The sequence below is a fragment of the Haliotis cracherodii genome, unplaced genomic scaffold, assembly GCF_022045235.1.
Source record: "Haliotis cracherodii isolate W230 unplaced genomic scaffold, xgHalCrac1.p SCAF_7, whole genome shotgun sequence".
Taxonomy (NCBI): Eukaryota; Metazoa; Mollusca; class Gastropoda; order Lepetellida; family Haliotidae; genus Haliotis; species Haliotis cracherodii.
The window spans coordinates 5,399,924-5,416,782 of record NW_027266330.1 but is presented as its reverse complement, the minus strand read 5'-3'; the positions used below and the strand labels follow the sequence as shown (position 1 = coordinate 5,416,782).

General features: G+C 39.7%; 1 protein-coding gene across 1 annotated transcript in view; it reads right to left on the bottom strand.

The window, feature by feature from the left end:
* LOC139448631 (dynein axonemal heavy chain 2-like) overlaps positions 1-16,232 on the bottom strand; it is a 95,261-nt gene extending 79,029 nt beyond the window's left edge. Inside the window, exons 1-12 of the mRNA XM_071230197.1 lie at positions 16,132-16,232; positions 12,699-12,898; positions 11,588-11,709; positions 9,646-9,994; positions 8,133-8,297; positions 6,223-6,461; positions 5,497-5,688; positions 4,135-4,272; positions 3,338-3,445; positions 2,736-2,941; positions 2,274-2,403; positions 1,474-1,659 (exon numbers count right to left, since the gene is read on the bottom strand). Coding sequence (XP_071086298.1) covers positions 1,474-1,659; positions 2,274-2,403; positions 2,736-2,941; positions 3,338-3,445; positions 4,135-4,272; positions 5,497-5,688; positions 6,223-6,461; positions 8,133-8,297; positions 9,646-9,994; positions 11,588-11,709; positions 12,699-12,888 — 2,025 coding nt within the window. The 5' untranslated portion in view covers positions 12,889-12,898; positions 16,132-16,232. The remainder of the gene's footprint in view (positions 1-1,473; positions 1,660-2,273; positions 2,404-2,735; positions 2,942-3,337; positions 3,446-4,134; positions 4,273-5,496; positions 5,689-6,222; positions 6,462-8,132; positions 8,298-9,645; positions 9,995-11,587; positions 11,710-12,698; positions 12,899-16,131) is intronic.
* Between the last annotated feature and the right edge of the window lie 627 nt (positions 16,233-16,859).

Genomic DNA, 16,859 nt, shown 5'->3' with positions numbered 1-16,859 from the left:
AGCAACCACTACATGACTAGGATCACGTGATCATATCTCTAGGATCACGTGATCACATCCCTAGGATAACATGACTAGGATCACTTGATCGTATCTCCAGGATCACGTGATCGTATCTCCAGGATAACATGACTAGGATCACGTAATCGTATCTCCAGGATCACGTGATCACATCCCTAGGACAACATGACTAGGATCACATCTACAGAAGCCCACACCCTTGGCCGTACAACGGGAGAATGCACTTATCAGCAGGGAATCATTTGATCTTCCAGACAATGAAGAGTTAGACATCTACACATCAATCACTAAAGAGTATATTCAAACATAAGGCGTTGTTCATTGGCTGTTTGTCATATCTTGCATTACACAAATGCGGGAAAAAAAATTAGCTTGCGAAGTATTTTGTTCATATTACCAAAACTATGAACTTGTTTAAGTATCAAAGAAACAAAAGGGGAAGGAGGTAACACTTTACTTTTCAAATATTTTTACTTTTAAATTTTTCTTCATTTCAAACGGCCAAACATAACAAAAAGGGATCAGTCTAACAAAACATCAAGTATTTGTTTTATTTCTACTACTGACTCAATGGGTTTAGAAAAGAAATAAACCATAAAGAAAAAAGAATGTTAAAAATAGATGCTCTAAGGCTGAAAAGACATCTCAGGCACTGACATTATATTTTTTTATCTAGTAAACTGCTACCCATGTTTTGTTGTGTTATGACAGGAATACTCTGATGATAAGATAGCTCAGCTGCATGACTGCCAAGATTATTTTTTTAATAGTACAGATTCAAATGAAAGTTGGTTGGTTTGTTGTTTTACGCCGCACTCAGCAATATTCCAGCTATATGACGGCGGTCTGTAAATAATCAAGTCTGGACCAGACAATCCAGTGATTGATATCATGAGCATTGATCAACACATTTGGGATCGATGACATGCTTCAACCAAGTCAGCGAGCCTGACCACCCGATCCCGTTAGTTGCCACTTACGACAAGCAAAGTCGCCTTTCATGACAAGCATGGGTTGCTGAAGACCTAATCTACCCCGGATTTTCATAGATCCTCAAATGAAAGCAATCCAAAGTTTTAAAATAAAAAATGATCTGTTTCATATTTATATATGTTAACATTTAGTACTCCAAATATTTACACTTGTACACTCAAATTTTCAAACCAAAAGTAAGTATTTTGTATTTATTAAATTGATTGACACTGATTGAAAGCTTCATCTTTGAACTAAATCTTATCTTTGATTTATATTAAACCATATACAAATTATAATCAGTAACACAAAATATGTAAAATATTCATCAAAATCCATCACCAACACCAGAACACCACTCAAAATATATAAAAAATAAGATCAGCTGCAAGTGCACTCTCCCATTGACTTCCACCTTATCAAACCTTGACATTGACCCCTGACCCAGGTCTGCTCAACCATTGAAAATCCTCTACCTACCATCATACCCCTCTCAATTCTCTTTTTGAGTAAGCGAGCCCAATGTGCCACCCCAGAGAATTTAGGGTGTGACGGAGTTAGAGGAGCAAGCCCCTTCTGTGAGAGCTCTTTTTTCACGGAGTTGAGTTCCTCGTTGAACAGCGTGTACACCTCCACTGTTTTCTTGTCGATGGTGCGACGAATGGCCTGGAACAGAAGAACATTTGGAGGGTTTTCACAAAGACAAGGGTATGTGCAATACCCATGATAATGTTACCTGGTCACTGAATTAATGGGCATTCAAAATGATTTCTCAGCTCCGTGGGGAGTATCAAGCTGCCTTTCTGGTGGTATGATTGTGAGGTATGCATTTACATTATCATCACACACTGGTACCTATTTGCTTCTTGGTGAACTTGACTGAACTTGTTGCTTGAGCTAATGGGAGCTAATACATGCTGAGATATCAGACCAAACTTTAATTTCAATAGACTCTGGATTTGGGTCCATCTGTCTCGTACAATGTCACAATTTACATGATTTATGGAAAAGATGTCAAAGTACATAATTTTCAATCTCAATTCTGAAAACTTTATCATTTAAACATGTATGGGAACTGGTGGTGGGTACTGGGGACCTATTCAACCCAGGAATCCCATGGACGACAAGAATTGAGAACTTGACACCTATTCAATCCTGGAACCTCCACTGGGGTGAAGCCTGGGGTACTGGATGCCTACTCTGGTCTGGAACCTCCATGGGGACAAGCCTGGGTACTGGACACCTATTCTCCCCACCTATTCACTGGGACATCAACTAACCTCTCTTGTGGACAGATGCATGAAGACGTCCAGCAGCTCTATGCCCTGCTCCACTGTGGTCACTGTGTCGAACGCTGACGAGATCACGTTCTGCATCATCACCTCCAGATCCTTCACACCAGCACGGAACCTGAACAGAACAGCGACATGGTCACCTCGTTTCATGTTTCATCATCCAGACCCTGAACTTTCTCAGAAATACTTTTCAATCAATTTTATGGTCCATGAAATGTATGAAAGTCGTGCAAATACTTTCAGTTAATACTAATAAGATTTGAGTTTCTTGTTTAGTCCTGCTTAGGAGAATGTTTGGCCTGCTACACTTTGTCTCTATCATGACACACCAACAAGAAAGGATAAGAGGCCTTTTTGTAGGCCAAAAGACTCTTTTCATACTCTGTCCTTTATTCACGGCTATGTGGCCAACTGCTGTCAATGTTCTTTAACATTGATTCAACATACCTGTTGTAGTCATCATGCCACGATGTAGCCTTCACATCCAGAATTGTTTTCTTCACAGAACGAAGGATGTTGAGATTTTTACCAAACTGTGCCTCGATCTCCAACAGACCTCGAGTGATCTCCGGTCCCTTCTGACCTCCAAAGTAGGGCATCTGTGTCCGATTCCCATCCTCCATACGAGCAAAATGGATCTGTGCTTCACAAACCTAGAATAAAAGAAGCGATTTCATTTATGCTTGGGAGACTCTAGATTAGGGAATTGTATATAGTATTCAAAAACACAAAGGGATAGATTTAACTTTAAACATGCTTTTTCAAAATACATATTACAGTGCATATTTTTTTGTTATATATAATAGAGAGCCCACAGCTCTGACAATACTAAAACAAAGTGGAATAAAAGATAATCATGAAAGCATTTTCACCGTCGTCTGCCCTTATAAAGCTGGATTAATCATGTATAAAAAAGGGAGGTAACTCTCATTCTGCACATATATCATAATTTAATATCAAACGTGAAGCGAACCCATTAACATAGGATCCTGTCAGGTCTAAGGGCCACAACAATGCATAGCAAATTGGAGAGTTTAAAGAATGCCTACCTCAAGGAGATCCTTGCACCTCTGTATGAAGGCATCGATCTGGGCAAATATGCTGCTCTTGTCCAGAACCCAACCGGAGGGGGAGAACTTGTGGTGCAACTTGGCCGTCTACAAACACACACAATACAGGTCAATACAAACTAACATAGTTGTCAGTTCTTATGAAGCGTTAACTTGATAGAGGAGCAAGACTTTTCATGAGAGACAATGATTGTTTATCAGGCTTCTGACTATGGGTAGAAACTGATTTAAATCAAACATGTCCAAAGCTTATTTCGGACTAGTTATGTCACATACTGTAATCGACGTAATAAGCACCCCGGTCTCAAAAGCGCCCATGGTGATATTGGCTATTGTATTTACAAGTGAACAATCCCAATTAGTGCCCCTTCTGATTGACCAATGTAAACAGGACTTTTTTATTTGTGTATAATACGCACTCATGTTTTGTATACACCCTTAATTATGGGTGATTAAATTCTGGATAAATATGTCTCTCAAGTATAGTACACACAGATTAATCTTTTGTATCATTTCAGGCTGTCAGTATAAACCACGAAATTTACAATCTTTCAATTTTGTTTTTTTTGCCCAAATTATATTGTTATAAATGCCCCCTATTTCTAATTTTGAGAGTGCCCTGGGCTCCACTTAATATAGGAGTTATGGGATCCTGGCATGGCTAAGGGATGCTACTCTGCACAGCAAATTGTAGCACCCCCAGAGACCACTGGGTTATTTGAGCCATCAGATAACATGAGCTGATGCAGCTCCAGTAGGGCAGGGCAGCTTCTCACCCTGTTGTAGATGTCCTTCCATTCCTCACAACACTTGATGCAGTCCTTCAGGGTCTTCTTCCCAGACTGGACGTAGCCGTCGAAGATCTTGTCCAGGTTGATGTCCCGGCAGCAGCGACGGATGATCTCATTGCTCATCTGAAATCAGGCTGCCATTGTTACACACAACTTCTTGAATAAGGGAAATGTGTTGGTGACATTTCATGGAGAAAGCTATGAGCGTATTTATGCTCAAGCATATATTAGTTGCTCTTTGATTATTTGTTATAGATTAACAGGGAATAGGTGGGAAGAAAAGATGTTAGGAAGAAAACTTGGATGGATGGGTGGATGAATGGATGGATTGATATATGGGTGGGTGGATGCATGGATGGATAGATGGATGGATGGATGGATGGATGGATGGACTGATTAAGGAAGTATTTCTTTGAGTGAGTGAGAGAGTTGGGTTTAACGCCGCTTTTAACAGTATTGCAGTTATATCGCAGCGTGTCAGCTTAATGTTGGAGGAAAGCCTGAAGTGATGCAGGTCTCAGATGTTTACCACTTTAGTGAAACCCACAAGCATGGGTATGGTGCTGACAAACCTAGAAACATAATCAGGGCTAACCGGGAATCGAACCCACAATCATAGGTTTCTGGCGTGCCCAAGGGATGCAACTCTGCACAGCAAATCGTGGCACCCTAGACGACTGGGTCACCCATGCCCCCCAATTTCTTGGACAGATTGACAGATGGATGTAGGTGAATCATATCTACTGGGTCTGTGGTTCAGTTCTAAATACAGAGGGGTGGTCAGGTAGCCTAGTGATTAAAGCGTCGCTCGTTACGCTGAAGACCCGGGTTCAATTCGCGATATGGGTACAATGTGTGAAGCCCATTTCTGGTGTGAATCGCCGTGATATTGCTGGAATATTGCTAAAAGCAGCGTAAAACCATACTCACTCAATCTAAATAACGAGGTATGGAATCAAACAGTACATGTAGAATATAATACAGTTTACCAGATGTAAACACATTTACTAGCTTCTAGTTATACCTTAAAGGTACAGATTGTTATTTGATACAGTGCGTGAGTGAGTCACATCTTAGACCATTTTAAGCAATTTTGCAGCAATATCATGGAGGGAGACACCAGAAATGGGCTTCACCACTGAACCCATGTAGAGAATCAAGACCAGGCCTAAGGCATGATGAGCAAACACTTGAATCACTCCACCATCGCCCCAAGAGTTGACATATCGCTCAGTTAATGCAGAATGAGAAATGTTTGAATCCTGTGACGTCTGGATCTGAATAATGAAAGCTAAAAGTGAATGAGTTAAATAATCCACAATATTTTGTCCAGCTAATCTGTCACACCTTTTTCAGTATACCGGTCAGCCGCTCCCTTGTCTTGTAGAACTCCGAGTTGACCCAGATCATGCGGATGAGGTTGAGGATCTTGGGAAGCAGCACAGGTATGTCCTTGGGTTTGGCGTCAGTCAGCTCATGGCAGGGGTCTTTCAGTACCATAAGGAACTTGAGATTGCTCTCAGCTTGTCGGGATCCTTCCTGGAAACACAGATACGGAACAGATAGCTTGTAGTGTTATGTGGCAGTGGAGATTGTTCATCTATCTGTAGTGACTGTCAGTTGCAGCAATGGACAACACAGTGCTGTAGTGGCCAGGTGGTTACGGGGAGACATGATCTTTTGAGAAGTTTTGGGACGGCACAGTTTCAAGAAGGTTGGCTGTACCTTTGTACATTCAACACAACAGCCATTCAAAAGCATTTTACGATTTGCCTTGTGTATTACCTTGCCCATGACCGTCTTGCAAAGTGTGGATGAGATACCTGTCTGAAAACAATGACTTTCTGGCAGCTTCAATACAGCATCAGAAACTAACAGTTTTAGTCCACTAGTCCATGCAATCACATCATGATGACAGTCAGCAAGCCTGACCACCCTATCCCATTGATTGACTCTAACTACGAGCATAGTTTTCTTTTATTGTAAGCTGAGGACCTATTCTAACCAGGATCTTCACTGGCGTATTGATCTGAGTGACAAAAAATGAACAATCAATAACTGATTTCGATTTACCTTAATCTGGCTGGAGAGTTTAAGAAAGGAGGACACATAGGAAGACTTGGCCAGTTCGAGGACCTGGGTGATCCTCTTGACTCCTGGCTTGTCTAGCTGGTTGCTGATGCCAGACAGATCGGCACACCTGTTCTTCCAGAACTCAATCTCTTCCAGTGGGCCGGAGTTCTCTGCCATCTCAAAGGCATCCTGGGTACTGAGAACTTCCTTGATCTGCCTTGCCCAGTGAATCATTGCCGCTGAAAGAATTAACAACCATCCTTATCAATACATGCACTATCCCACTATCCCTATCAATACACGCATTATTCCACCATCCTTATCAATACATGCACTATCCAACCATCCTTATCAATCCACGCATTATTCCACCATCCTTATCAATCCACGCATTATTCCACCATCCTTTCAACCCATGCATTATTCCACCATCCTTATCAGTCCATGCATTATCCCACTATCCTTATCAATACATGCATTATTCCACCATCCTTATCAACCCATGCATTTTTCCACCATCCCTATCAATACATGCATTATTCCACCATCCTTATCAACCAACACATTATTCCACCATCCCCATCAATACATGCATTATTCCACCATCCTTATCAACCAACACATTATTCCACCATCCATATCAACCCACACATTATCCCACCATCCTTATCAATACATGCATTATTCCTGATTGCAGGTTGAATATGAAAGTGCTCACTCCATGATGGAGTAACAACAATTCAGGATTTGGCTTGACAAATTGGTTTACAGATCAACTGAACAAACAATGTGGAATATGAGTAAATTATTGAGAAAAAAAAGATCAAAGAAGGTGAGTACAGGAAGTGAGAACATATTTTTCTGTTTATTTAATCTCAATCACTCATCTACAAGCTGTACCAACCTAGTATACATTATGCCAGAAAGCATGCATGCATTATTCCACTAAACTTATGAATAAATCCATTATACAACCACATTTATCAACTCATGCATTATGCCAACATCCTAATCAACCCATGCATTATTTGTTTGTTTGTTTGTTTGTTTGTTTATTTCTTGTTTAACACTGAACTCAGCAATATTTCAGCTATATGATGGCGGTCTGTAAATAATCAAGTCTGGACCAGATAATCTAGTAATTGACATCATGAGCATCGATCCATGCAATTGGAATATGATAACACCCATCAACCAAGTCAGTGAACCTGACCTGCTGATCCCATTAGTCGCCTCTTATGACAAGCATAGTCGCCTTTTTCGAAAAGCATGGGTTGCCGAAGACCTATTCTAACCCGGATCTTCACGGGTCCATGCATTATTTTACCATCCTTATCAATACATGCACTATTCCACTATCCCCATCAATACATGCATTATGCCACCATCCTTATCAACCCCTTTATTATTCAACCATCCTTATGAACCCACACATTATTTCACCATCCATATCAACCCATCCATATCAACCCATGCATAATTCAACCATCATTATCAACCCATGCATTATTCCACCATCCTTTCCAACGCATGCATTATTCCATGATCCTTATCAATAGATGCTTTATTCCATGATCCTTATCAACCCATGCATTATTCCACCATCCTTTCCAATGCATGCATTATTCCACCATCCTTATCAATAGATGCATTATTCCATGATCCTTATCAACCCATGCATTATTCCACCATCCTTTTCAACGCATGCATTATTCCATGATCCTTATCAACACATGCATTATTCCACCATCCTTTTCAACGCATGCATTATTCCATGATCCTTATCAACACATGCATTATTCCACCATCCTTATCAACCCATGCATTATTCCACCATCCTTATCAACCTATGCATTGTCCCACTATCCTTATCAATAGATGCATTATTCCACCAACTCATCACTACTTACTCTCCAACCTCTGTACCAGCTCCTTGTTCTTGGCAGCCACATCTGGGGGGATCCGCATCCCCTCTGTGGGGATGTACAGGACCGTCTTCCCCTCCAGCTTCCACCGTGTGTCCGTCAGGTTGGCCAGGAACTTGTGCAGTTGGGCTGAGAAATCGTTCTTAATACCTGCGCCTAGTTCAGGAAATTTCCCACTCACCAGTACTTCCAGAAATATATGAACCTTCACTAGGCTAAAAAATACCCTATTCTTGGTTCTCAGGCAATGCTGCATCATCACAAAGATCCGCATGTTTCGTTTTTATTTCCATTTTCAAAAAAAATAAATCGAACACACGACCCCAAAAGGTGAAATGCTAAAATACTTGAAAACAATGAAATCCAACGTGCAGTTACTTCCCTATTCATGTGCACTGCTTTACTGCGTATCTCGAGTGTTATCACTTTTACAGGCAATATGGGAGTTTGTGTGCTTGTTTTGCTGCTTACAAATTTGGTCAATGAAATACACAGGGTACTAAATATACAGGCTACAAGATGCTTAATATGTATGTATTTGTACACAAACATTTCAAAGAAACTGTAAATTTTGACACTTCCATTTGGACCCAGCTGAGTGAAAGCAGTCATCTTGACATTCAGTCCAGGGGAGATAACTCTTACAATGCTATGAGACTGGGTATTTGGGAGATCGACTGTTATGTACATGCTGATGGTCAGTGTCCGAAATTATGTAAAAAGGTTAAGGAGTCCTTGACCTCTATTTTTTTAGTGTGAAAAGTTTCAGATCTGGGAGGTCCCTAGATGCAAATACCATAGCAACCTGTGCAACCTCAAGGATCCAGGATCCAGGATTTGACAAGTCAGTGGAGTTCAGAATACATCAGACTGATATTGTCCTTTCATACTTTGTAGCTGTGGGACAATTCATGATGCATAGAGAATCTTACCCACATGTCTTTGTATATGAAATATATACCAATATATATATACCAGTGATAAAGAGTTTAAAACTCTGAGGCTTGCCTGAGTTTGCAACTTGACATTACCTGGTACTTTCAGCAGATCTTAGTGTTATTTTTGGGACTTTTATGAGCACAACTAACTAGACTGAAAGAAATTTTTCAAGGCTCAGGTCACAGATTTATCATCAAGCCCATTTGGCTGCCTCTTACCCTCAGTATCAGGGACCTGTTCTGACCCAGATTCCCCACAGGAGCACCATAAGGTTTCTTTGTTTGTTTGTTTAACGCCGCACTCAGCAATATTCCAGCTATATGACAGCAGTCTGTAAATAATCGAGTCTGGACCTGACAATCCAGTGATTGACATCATGAGCATCAATCTACTCAATATGATGACATGCATCAACCAAGTCAGCAGGCTGACCACACAATCCCGTTAGCCGCCTCTTGCCACAAGCATAGGTTGCTGGAACCTATTCTAACCAAGAATCCCCACCTGGGAACATGAGTTTAAACATGCTGCACACTGCTTTATGTCAATGCAAGGATACTGTCTGGCCAGGAAGTGTTCTCGAAGAAGATGGGAGCATATATTCCCATCATGAGTCGAAGAAGACTTTCTATGTGTGCTCCCTTCACTGTTCCGTATTGCACATTCTTTAACAAATTGTCAGAGTTCAGCTCCCTCACAGAGCCCGTTTTGATGAAATAGGTCAACTGTTCCACATTAAAAGCTGGTAGGCTATGCTCCATGCAGAATCCTTTGAACTGATCATAGTAAGCGACCAGGAACTTTGTAGCAGGATCCTCAATGAACTTCTGTAGTATGGCCTCATGGTTATCTGTCCACCAATCATCCTTCCAGTTGCAGAGCGTGATGCGGTCCCTCATCATCTGCACCTAGACGACAGTATTGAGTGAGTGAGTGAATGTTACTTACAGTAAACTACGGTTAAAACGAAATCAAAGGGACCACAAATTTAAATTTGTTATAACCGTAGTTCGTTTCAAGCATTTCCACTGAATTTCCTCACTCTTGTTGTCACGTTTTAAAGACAGAATATATTCACTTCAAAGGCTTATCCGAATCATGTTGTAAAATCATGGAGTAAAATGAGGACAAGGTGTCAGTACTTAATCCAGTTAATCAATTGCCTGTAATTGTTTATTGCCTCTTTGAACTGTGCATCATCGAGTATGTTTTGATAGTCTGATTAGTGACACATGAGCAACTCAGAGACTAACAGTTCATTGAAAACATAAGCATTGTCCTTGACAGAGTACACACAGGACCACAAAGTGAGGTAGCTATATCAGTAATAATCATGTATATCATAATAATCATAATATCCATCAATTTTATGTGATAAAAAATGCAGCCAATGACCAGGACCGAAAAAGCACTTTGTCACATCTGTCAGTTCGTTATAATACAAGTTTGCTCTAAACATAGTTCACTATGTAAAAGGTCCCTTCATAATGTGCCTGGTTCCATTCAACCAGTGAATGCTCATGGCGCTATGGTATATCACATATACTCGTGGAAATGAAAAAGGGAACACCTAGTGTTAGACACAGTAAAATGATATGCTATCATGGGATCCCAGTCTTGACTACCAAATACGTATTGGAAACAATGGAAACAAACACATCTCAACATTTGATTCTGACATGTGTTGACTTTGTATGCACACTATTTCAAATGGACTGACAGTAAAACTTAGCTCACTATAATTTTTATTGTTCCCTTACTCATTTCTGTCAGTATACATTGTCATTTAATAGGTAACACTACATACGAGCGGCTTACACATTTATGTATTTGCCACTTTCAATATACTTAAAACAAAACATAAATAAATGATGATGATGATGATGATGATGATGATGAAATGCATATTCATATCAAACCTGACCCATGTCCTTAAGCATGCTTATGGCGCTACATAATGGACAGGTGTGCCCCCAAAGTACATTATCAACTCCCTTTGGACTTTACCCCTAAATCTTTCATGATGAATTTCCATCAGTATTTGTATCAATGATGTGAGGCATTTTGCATGTGTGATATCCCTAACACTCTCGGTCACATCACAGGGAATGAAATAACCAGGTCTGTATTACACCCCTGAGGGCTTACATGGCTTGTCAATGCATTTTGATAGGGAGATCATAAGCTCAGGTGGGAAGAAATTAGAGTTACCTCCCTTAGTGCCAGCTTGTTGTCTGCTTGACTAGCTTATTTTACCATTTGATTTTATGGTATATGATAAAAAGGTTATTGTAAAGGAGTTTTAATGACATACCCCATATCATCCCTCAATTTAAGGGATGTCTTCAAGAATTTAAGTACCGTATATGATTAATATTTTCTAGCATTTGGACTACACCATGGGCTGATTGTCCTAAATCTTCAATTTTGAAGACCGAGGGACAATATCAAGTCTTCTGATCGTTGATTATGCAGCACCCCATGGAAGCTAAAACACTCACAACACTTATTTGATCAGTCTCGGGTTCATGGACACTGACAGCCAGCTCTCCATCATCATCTACAGCAACCAGACTTCCATTTGCTGCCTCGCCTGCATCGACTGGTTCCAGCGTCCCATCTGCTGTGAAGAAAATAGTAATAATAACAATAATAATAGGTCATGAATATTGCGCCATATCTCTACACTACACAGGCATGCTTTTACAATATTATTACCCGTCAATGGATTGTACACACAATTTTCATTCTCAGCTCCCTGGGGTGCATATAAAACACATGCGCACAATCACTGGGTGAGTCAGGCCAGGGCAGGTCAGCTGAATGTAGGCGGGACAGTCTCTGTGGCCTACAGGGTGGCGAATCTGCCCCGAGAACGGAAGGTCGACAGTTTGATCCCCTCGCCTCGTTTCACTAAAATACTTTCAATGATGGTACTTGTTGTTACCCAATCTTGCTCTCGACATCAAAGGGATAAAACAAGTACCGGTTGGCTCAAAGTCAGTATAATGTGCTTAAGTATGGTATCCATGTTAAACTGCAGCATGGTATCTCTGTGGGCTAGCACTATAAAGAGGCACAAATCTGGACTAGTACAAGCAGCAACACACATATGCATTCATGTCGCTATAAAAAGGCAAAAATCTTAAATGTGATGTCATTCCCAATATAGCCTGGCCAAACTTAATGGAGAAGGAAAACCAATCATTCAGATCTTTACCACTTTGCACAGGTATGGTGCCCATTAACCACAAGGCAGGAATACTATTCAGGGCGAATTCAAACCTATTATCACAGAATCCTGACACAGCTAAGGGTGGCAACTCTACACAGCTTATTGCTGCACCTTACATGTCTAAGAGACTCATGCCTCTACAATTACAGGAATATCCCCTAAAAACATAATCAAAATTGATGATTTAAGACCTGACTGCATCTTCAGATCCATAGTCAATGGTAAACTATTCTTAAATCATTGTAAATATCAATAACTGCCAAAACAAATAAATATAATGTACTTGTGAATCCATATGCCATTTAAGGATTTGAATTCCTTGTTTGAAACAAAACTTTGTAATGGGTACAGCAACAATGACATTGCGTGACACTTACTGGCTCCAGCATCTTGATCTGGGCTCCCGTTGACTGCTCCAGACACAGATTCTACTGGCAGAGGTGTGTTGCTCTTGGAGCCTTTAGGTGTGCTTGCTTTGGAACTGCGTGGTGTACCAGTCTTGGAGCCGGGCTTGGATCCTGCCTTCGACCCGGCCCGTGAACTTGCTTTTGATCCTTTTCCAGACATTTTGTTCACTCTGCAAAAATATGATTAATTAGTTTTGTTTGAATGATATCAGTAAGAAAAAACACAGAAAATTATGTCAAGTTGAAAATAATTGGAGAGAAGAGAAGTGTTAATACAAGAGTTTATTGTTGATAAGGTAAAGGATATATATAGAATGCTAAACGAGCTCCCGTGTTATACCAATTTTATGAAATGAGTGAATAGCTGTGGTATCAGATACCACAACTGTTCACGAGTTTCATAAAATTGGTTTTACACGGGAGCTCGTTTAGTATTTTATTTATTACTTGCCATTTATTACGTTTTTTAGAATTATACTGTTGAGTGTGAATAGGCTGACACCTACACGATCCACAGCATAATCCAATTGAGTGAACAATAATACTTCCAACACGTCAAAAGTTGAAACGTATGAATTTAATACCATACAACGGCCCACCTTTAGAATTCAGGCGTCCGTTCCACAAAATTATCGTAGCTTTAGGTTATCGCAACTCACATACTTTAACTTAGACCAACGACTGTCATTGGGCTTCAGTACGATCGCCTTGTGGAAGGGGCCTTGCACCTCAAAGTTTACAATCACGTCATAAAAAACCCGATGACGTAATTTGTGGAAATGAGTTGCAAGATCTTTCGGCGAAACAATGCCATGTGACGTCAGCCTAGCAACAAGATTGCGGGGTTCATCGAGTGTGCATAAGCTCCTCTCAGTGATCTATTATCTCCACACGCAATGTCGTTGAATAAGCCAAGGGATGTTAAGAGCTTTCAATATTTGTTCTAGAAACGTGTTCCAAGAGTACATACGAACGCGTTTTGGTATTACACAATGTGTAATACAGCTGTATGTTTATTAAACGGGTGATCTCTTCACGGGCAAGTAATAAATTTATATATAACTGAGTTATACTGCTACAATGAATTACATGCATTGTTAAGGGATTTTAAAAGAGGTGAGGCTCAAATATATATAAACCTCTTTTAAAGTCCCTTAACAAAACATGACCACAGGTTTAATGATGTAATCCAGGTAGACGCCTCAAAGCCCACCAAGACATCAAAGTGTTTGCTACTTGCCGCTGATGTTGTGTTGTGAATTAAGCCACACAAGGTTAGAAATTCAATGAAAACATACCTCAAAACTTACTTTTTCACTACTAATGCAAATTTTAGTCAAACTTGTTATGATGGTAACTTTGCATCAGAGAGAGAGAGAGAGAGAGTATGGTTTTACGCCGCTTTTAGCAATATTCCAGCAATATCACGGCGGGGGACACCAGAAATGGGCTTCACACATTGTACCCATGTCGGGAATCGAACCCGGGTCTTCGGTGTGACGAGCGAACGCTTTAACCACTAGGCTACCCGACCGCCCACTTTGCATCAGAACAAGCATATGTACCGATGATGTATCGGCTGCTGTTTGTTTGAGAGGTTGCTACTCTATTATGCTGATGTAGTAACATGTAATGCATGTTTGCAAAATAAAACGAAGAAAATTCACATGTTTGTGGGTCATTACCATGGCAAAATTCTAATGCTGAATGGAAAGCTGAGAGTAAATAATGTCACGTCAAGACAGTACAACTGCCAAATGAAAAAAGTACATATGACCTTTTTTTCGGCATGTAAGTAATCATATAAGTCCATATAACAAGCTTCTCTAAAAAACATGACTCCCTGATTGTGACCAGACCGTAAACTTCCTGTCTGTAATGTCATGTGACTGATCATGTTGTGCATTTGTTTTTCACTTGGCTTGAAATCAAGCGATTAACTCATCTTCCTTGGAAAGGGATAATCAATGTTGAATTGAAAAGACATGGTCATTTGACCATCCAAGTGTTAACAGAAATGTTCTCAAAGGTCAGATTTAGTTTTAGTGTTTTGGGATTGTTAGACACATAATAAGAAATAATTCTTAGGGGCTCAAAAACACAGAACACAAGTATAAAGTAATGAGACCATAAAAATAACATTGATTTATTAAAGGTCCCTGTAAAACTACATTTAGTATAATTATGCCTCCAAGTGAAATTGACCAATGCGAGAGCAGAATTACTAACCCCACATGAGCCCATATATAATATATACCCTCAGTAAAAATCCAAGATTGCTGTTACCGACCTAATATGAGACGGTATACAGTCAGTAAAAGCCATTCTGGATTTTCCAACACCCACCTCACATATTTCACATGAAAATCCTTGTACAGAAATTTTTGAATTCAACACTGTTTTGCGTTTTCATATCATTAATTTTGATGTACAAAGACATTCATTTTTTTAAGTAACCTCGTTGGTGACTTTCTTAATAAAAATTGTAGAGAAAAAAAGCTGACATTGGAGGTCACTGATTTACAAATGTTTCTGATAACATGAGCGCAGTTTTATGATACTTGTTTAATTGTTCACATTTAGTGCATGATATATTCCATTGTTAACGTTTGTGTTAACATGAAAGCGTTGTATTAGCATAGGGCCTATGCCATATCTCATGTCAGTCTTTGAAGATTTTATTGCTGATAGAATGTTGGTGAAATGTTAAAGAGCTTGGCCGGAGGTCAAAGAAGATTTCGCTCATAATCCAAGTAGATCTAGATCTGGTACACTACAATGAATTTATTTTGGCAAGAATCCCTCTTGATTCCATCTATATTAGACAATAGACAGACAACATGATACTCTATTTCTGTTTCTGTTTGGTGAACATATTCAAGAAAACTTCAATGCAGGCTAGGCCTAATAACAATAATAATAAGACAATGTTTAGGCCCGGCTACTTCAATCACATCTTTTCAACCATGAAAATGTCTGAAAACAGTCAATATTGCTCTGAAAAAATTTGTTTGAGGGGAAATAGTGAACTCATTAACACATGTCAATTGATAAGGTGTAGAAATACGGTTATTCGTCGTTTCTCTAAAAATCATTTCACACGTTCACCTAGGCCTACTAGAATATCATTGAGACGAATAAGTCCTGTATAAAATTCGACTCAAAGTGTATACAAATAAGTCATAGGTGGGTACAGTTCTTAAACCAAACATTCAACATCAAATAAAAACGATAAAACCAAGTATTTATTAACCCCACTGCGTAATTACGATGGCATGCATCATTGTAAGTGATTCAAGTTGCAAGTTCATAACAATCTCGCCAAATCGGTCGGTGCGCGTTCGGGAAATTTCATTGAAATCATACGATATAAGCAACACATTATGCCTGGCACACAACTTACTGTTCATATGTCCTTTAAGTATAGTTTTGGCTTCTATAATGTGTAAGGACCGAGTTTCAAGCCTTCATGTTGAAATATATCTACAATGTGATCGCTCCTGAATCGTCAGGCACTGGACGTTTACCTTGACGACGACCTTCGCCTTGAACGAGCTCCACGCAGCGAAGTATCCTAACAATTTCGCATACCATCGTGCGCTTACGCAAGGTAGCACGCGGTGGGTTGGAGTTGGTCGTATTTGAGAACATGTACACACAGCTCGCTCGACTCGCCTAGCAGCGGATTAAGCCGAGTGGTCCCGAATGATTCGCGTATTCACTAAATATTATTTGTAGCGGTTTTGATTGATTGCTGATTATATTGTTACAGTAATTGTTACGGCTATTTTTTTAATCATATGGACAAATTAGCAACACTGTAAAACTATATCCTATATTATTTTTGGAAAGGTGAAACCTCCAAATGTAAGAAAAAAATATGTTTTTCAAATTTCCGAGTGAGAAAATATCTTACGCCATATTTGTAATATTTCATCCGTATCGTGACTAGAAGTTATAGATTAATAATATATATCTTAATGTTTTTTCATCGATGGACAGAACAATAACTAGAATATCCAAGATTCGATAAAAAAACTAGCTGAAAACATGTAAAACAATAAATGATCAGTAACAATACTATCGCATTATGAAACCGGGCTATAGATCGCCAGCAACTAGGGTTCATGG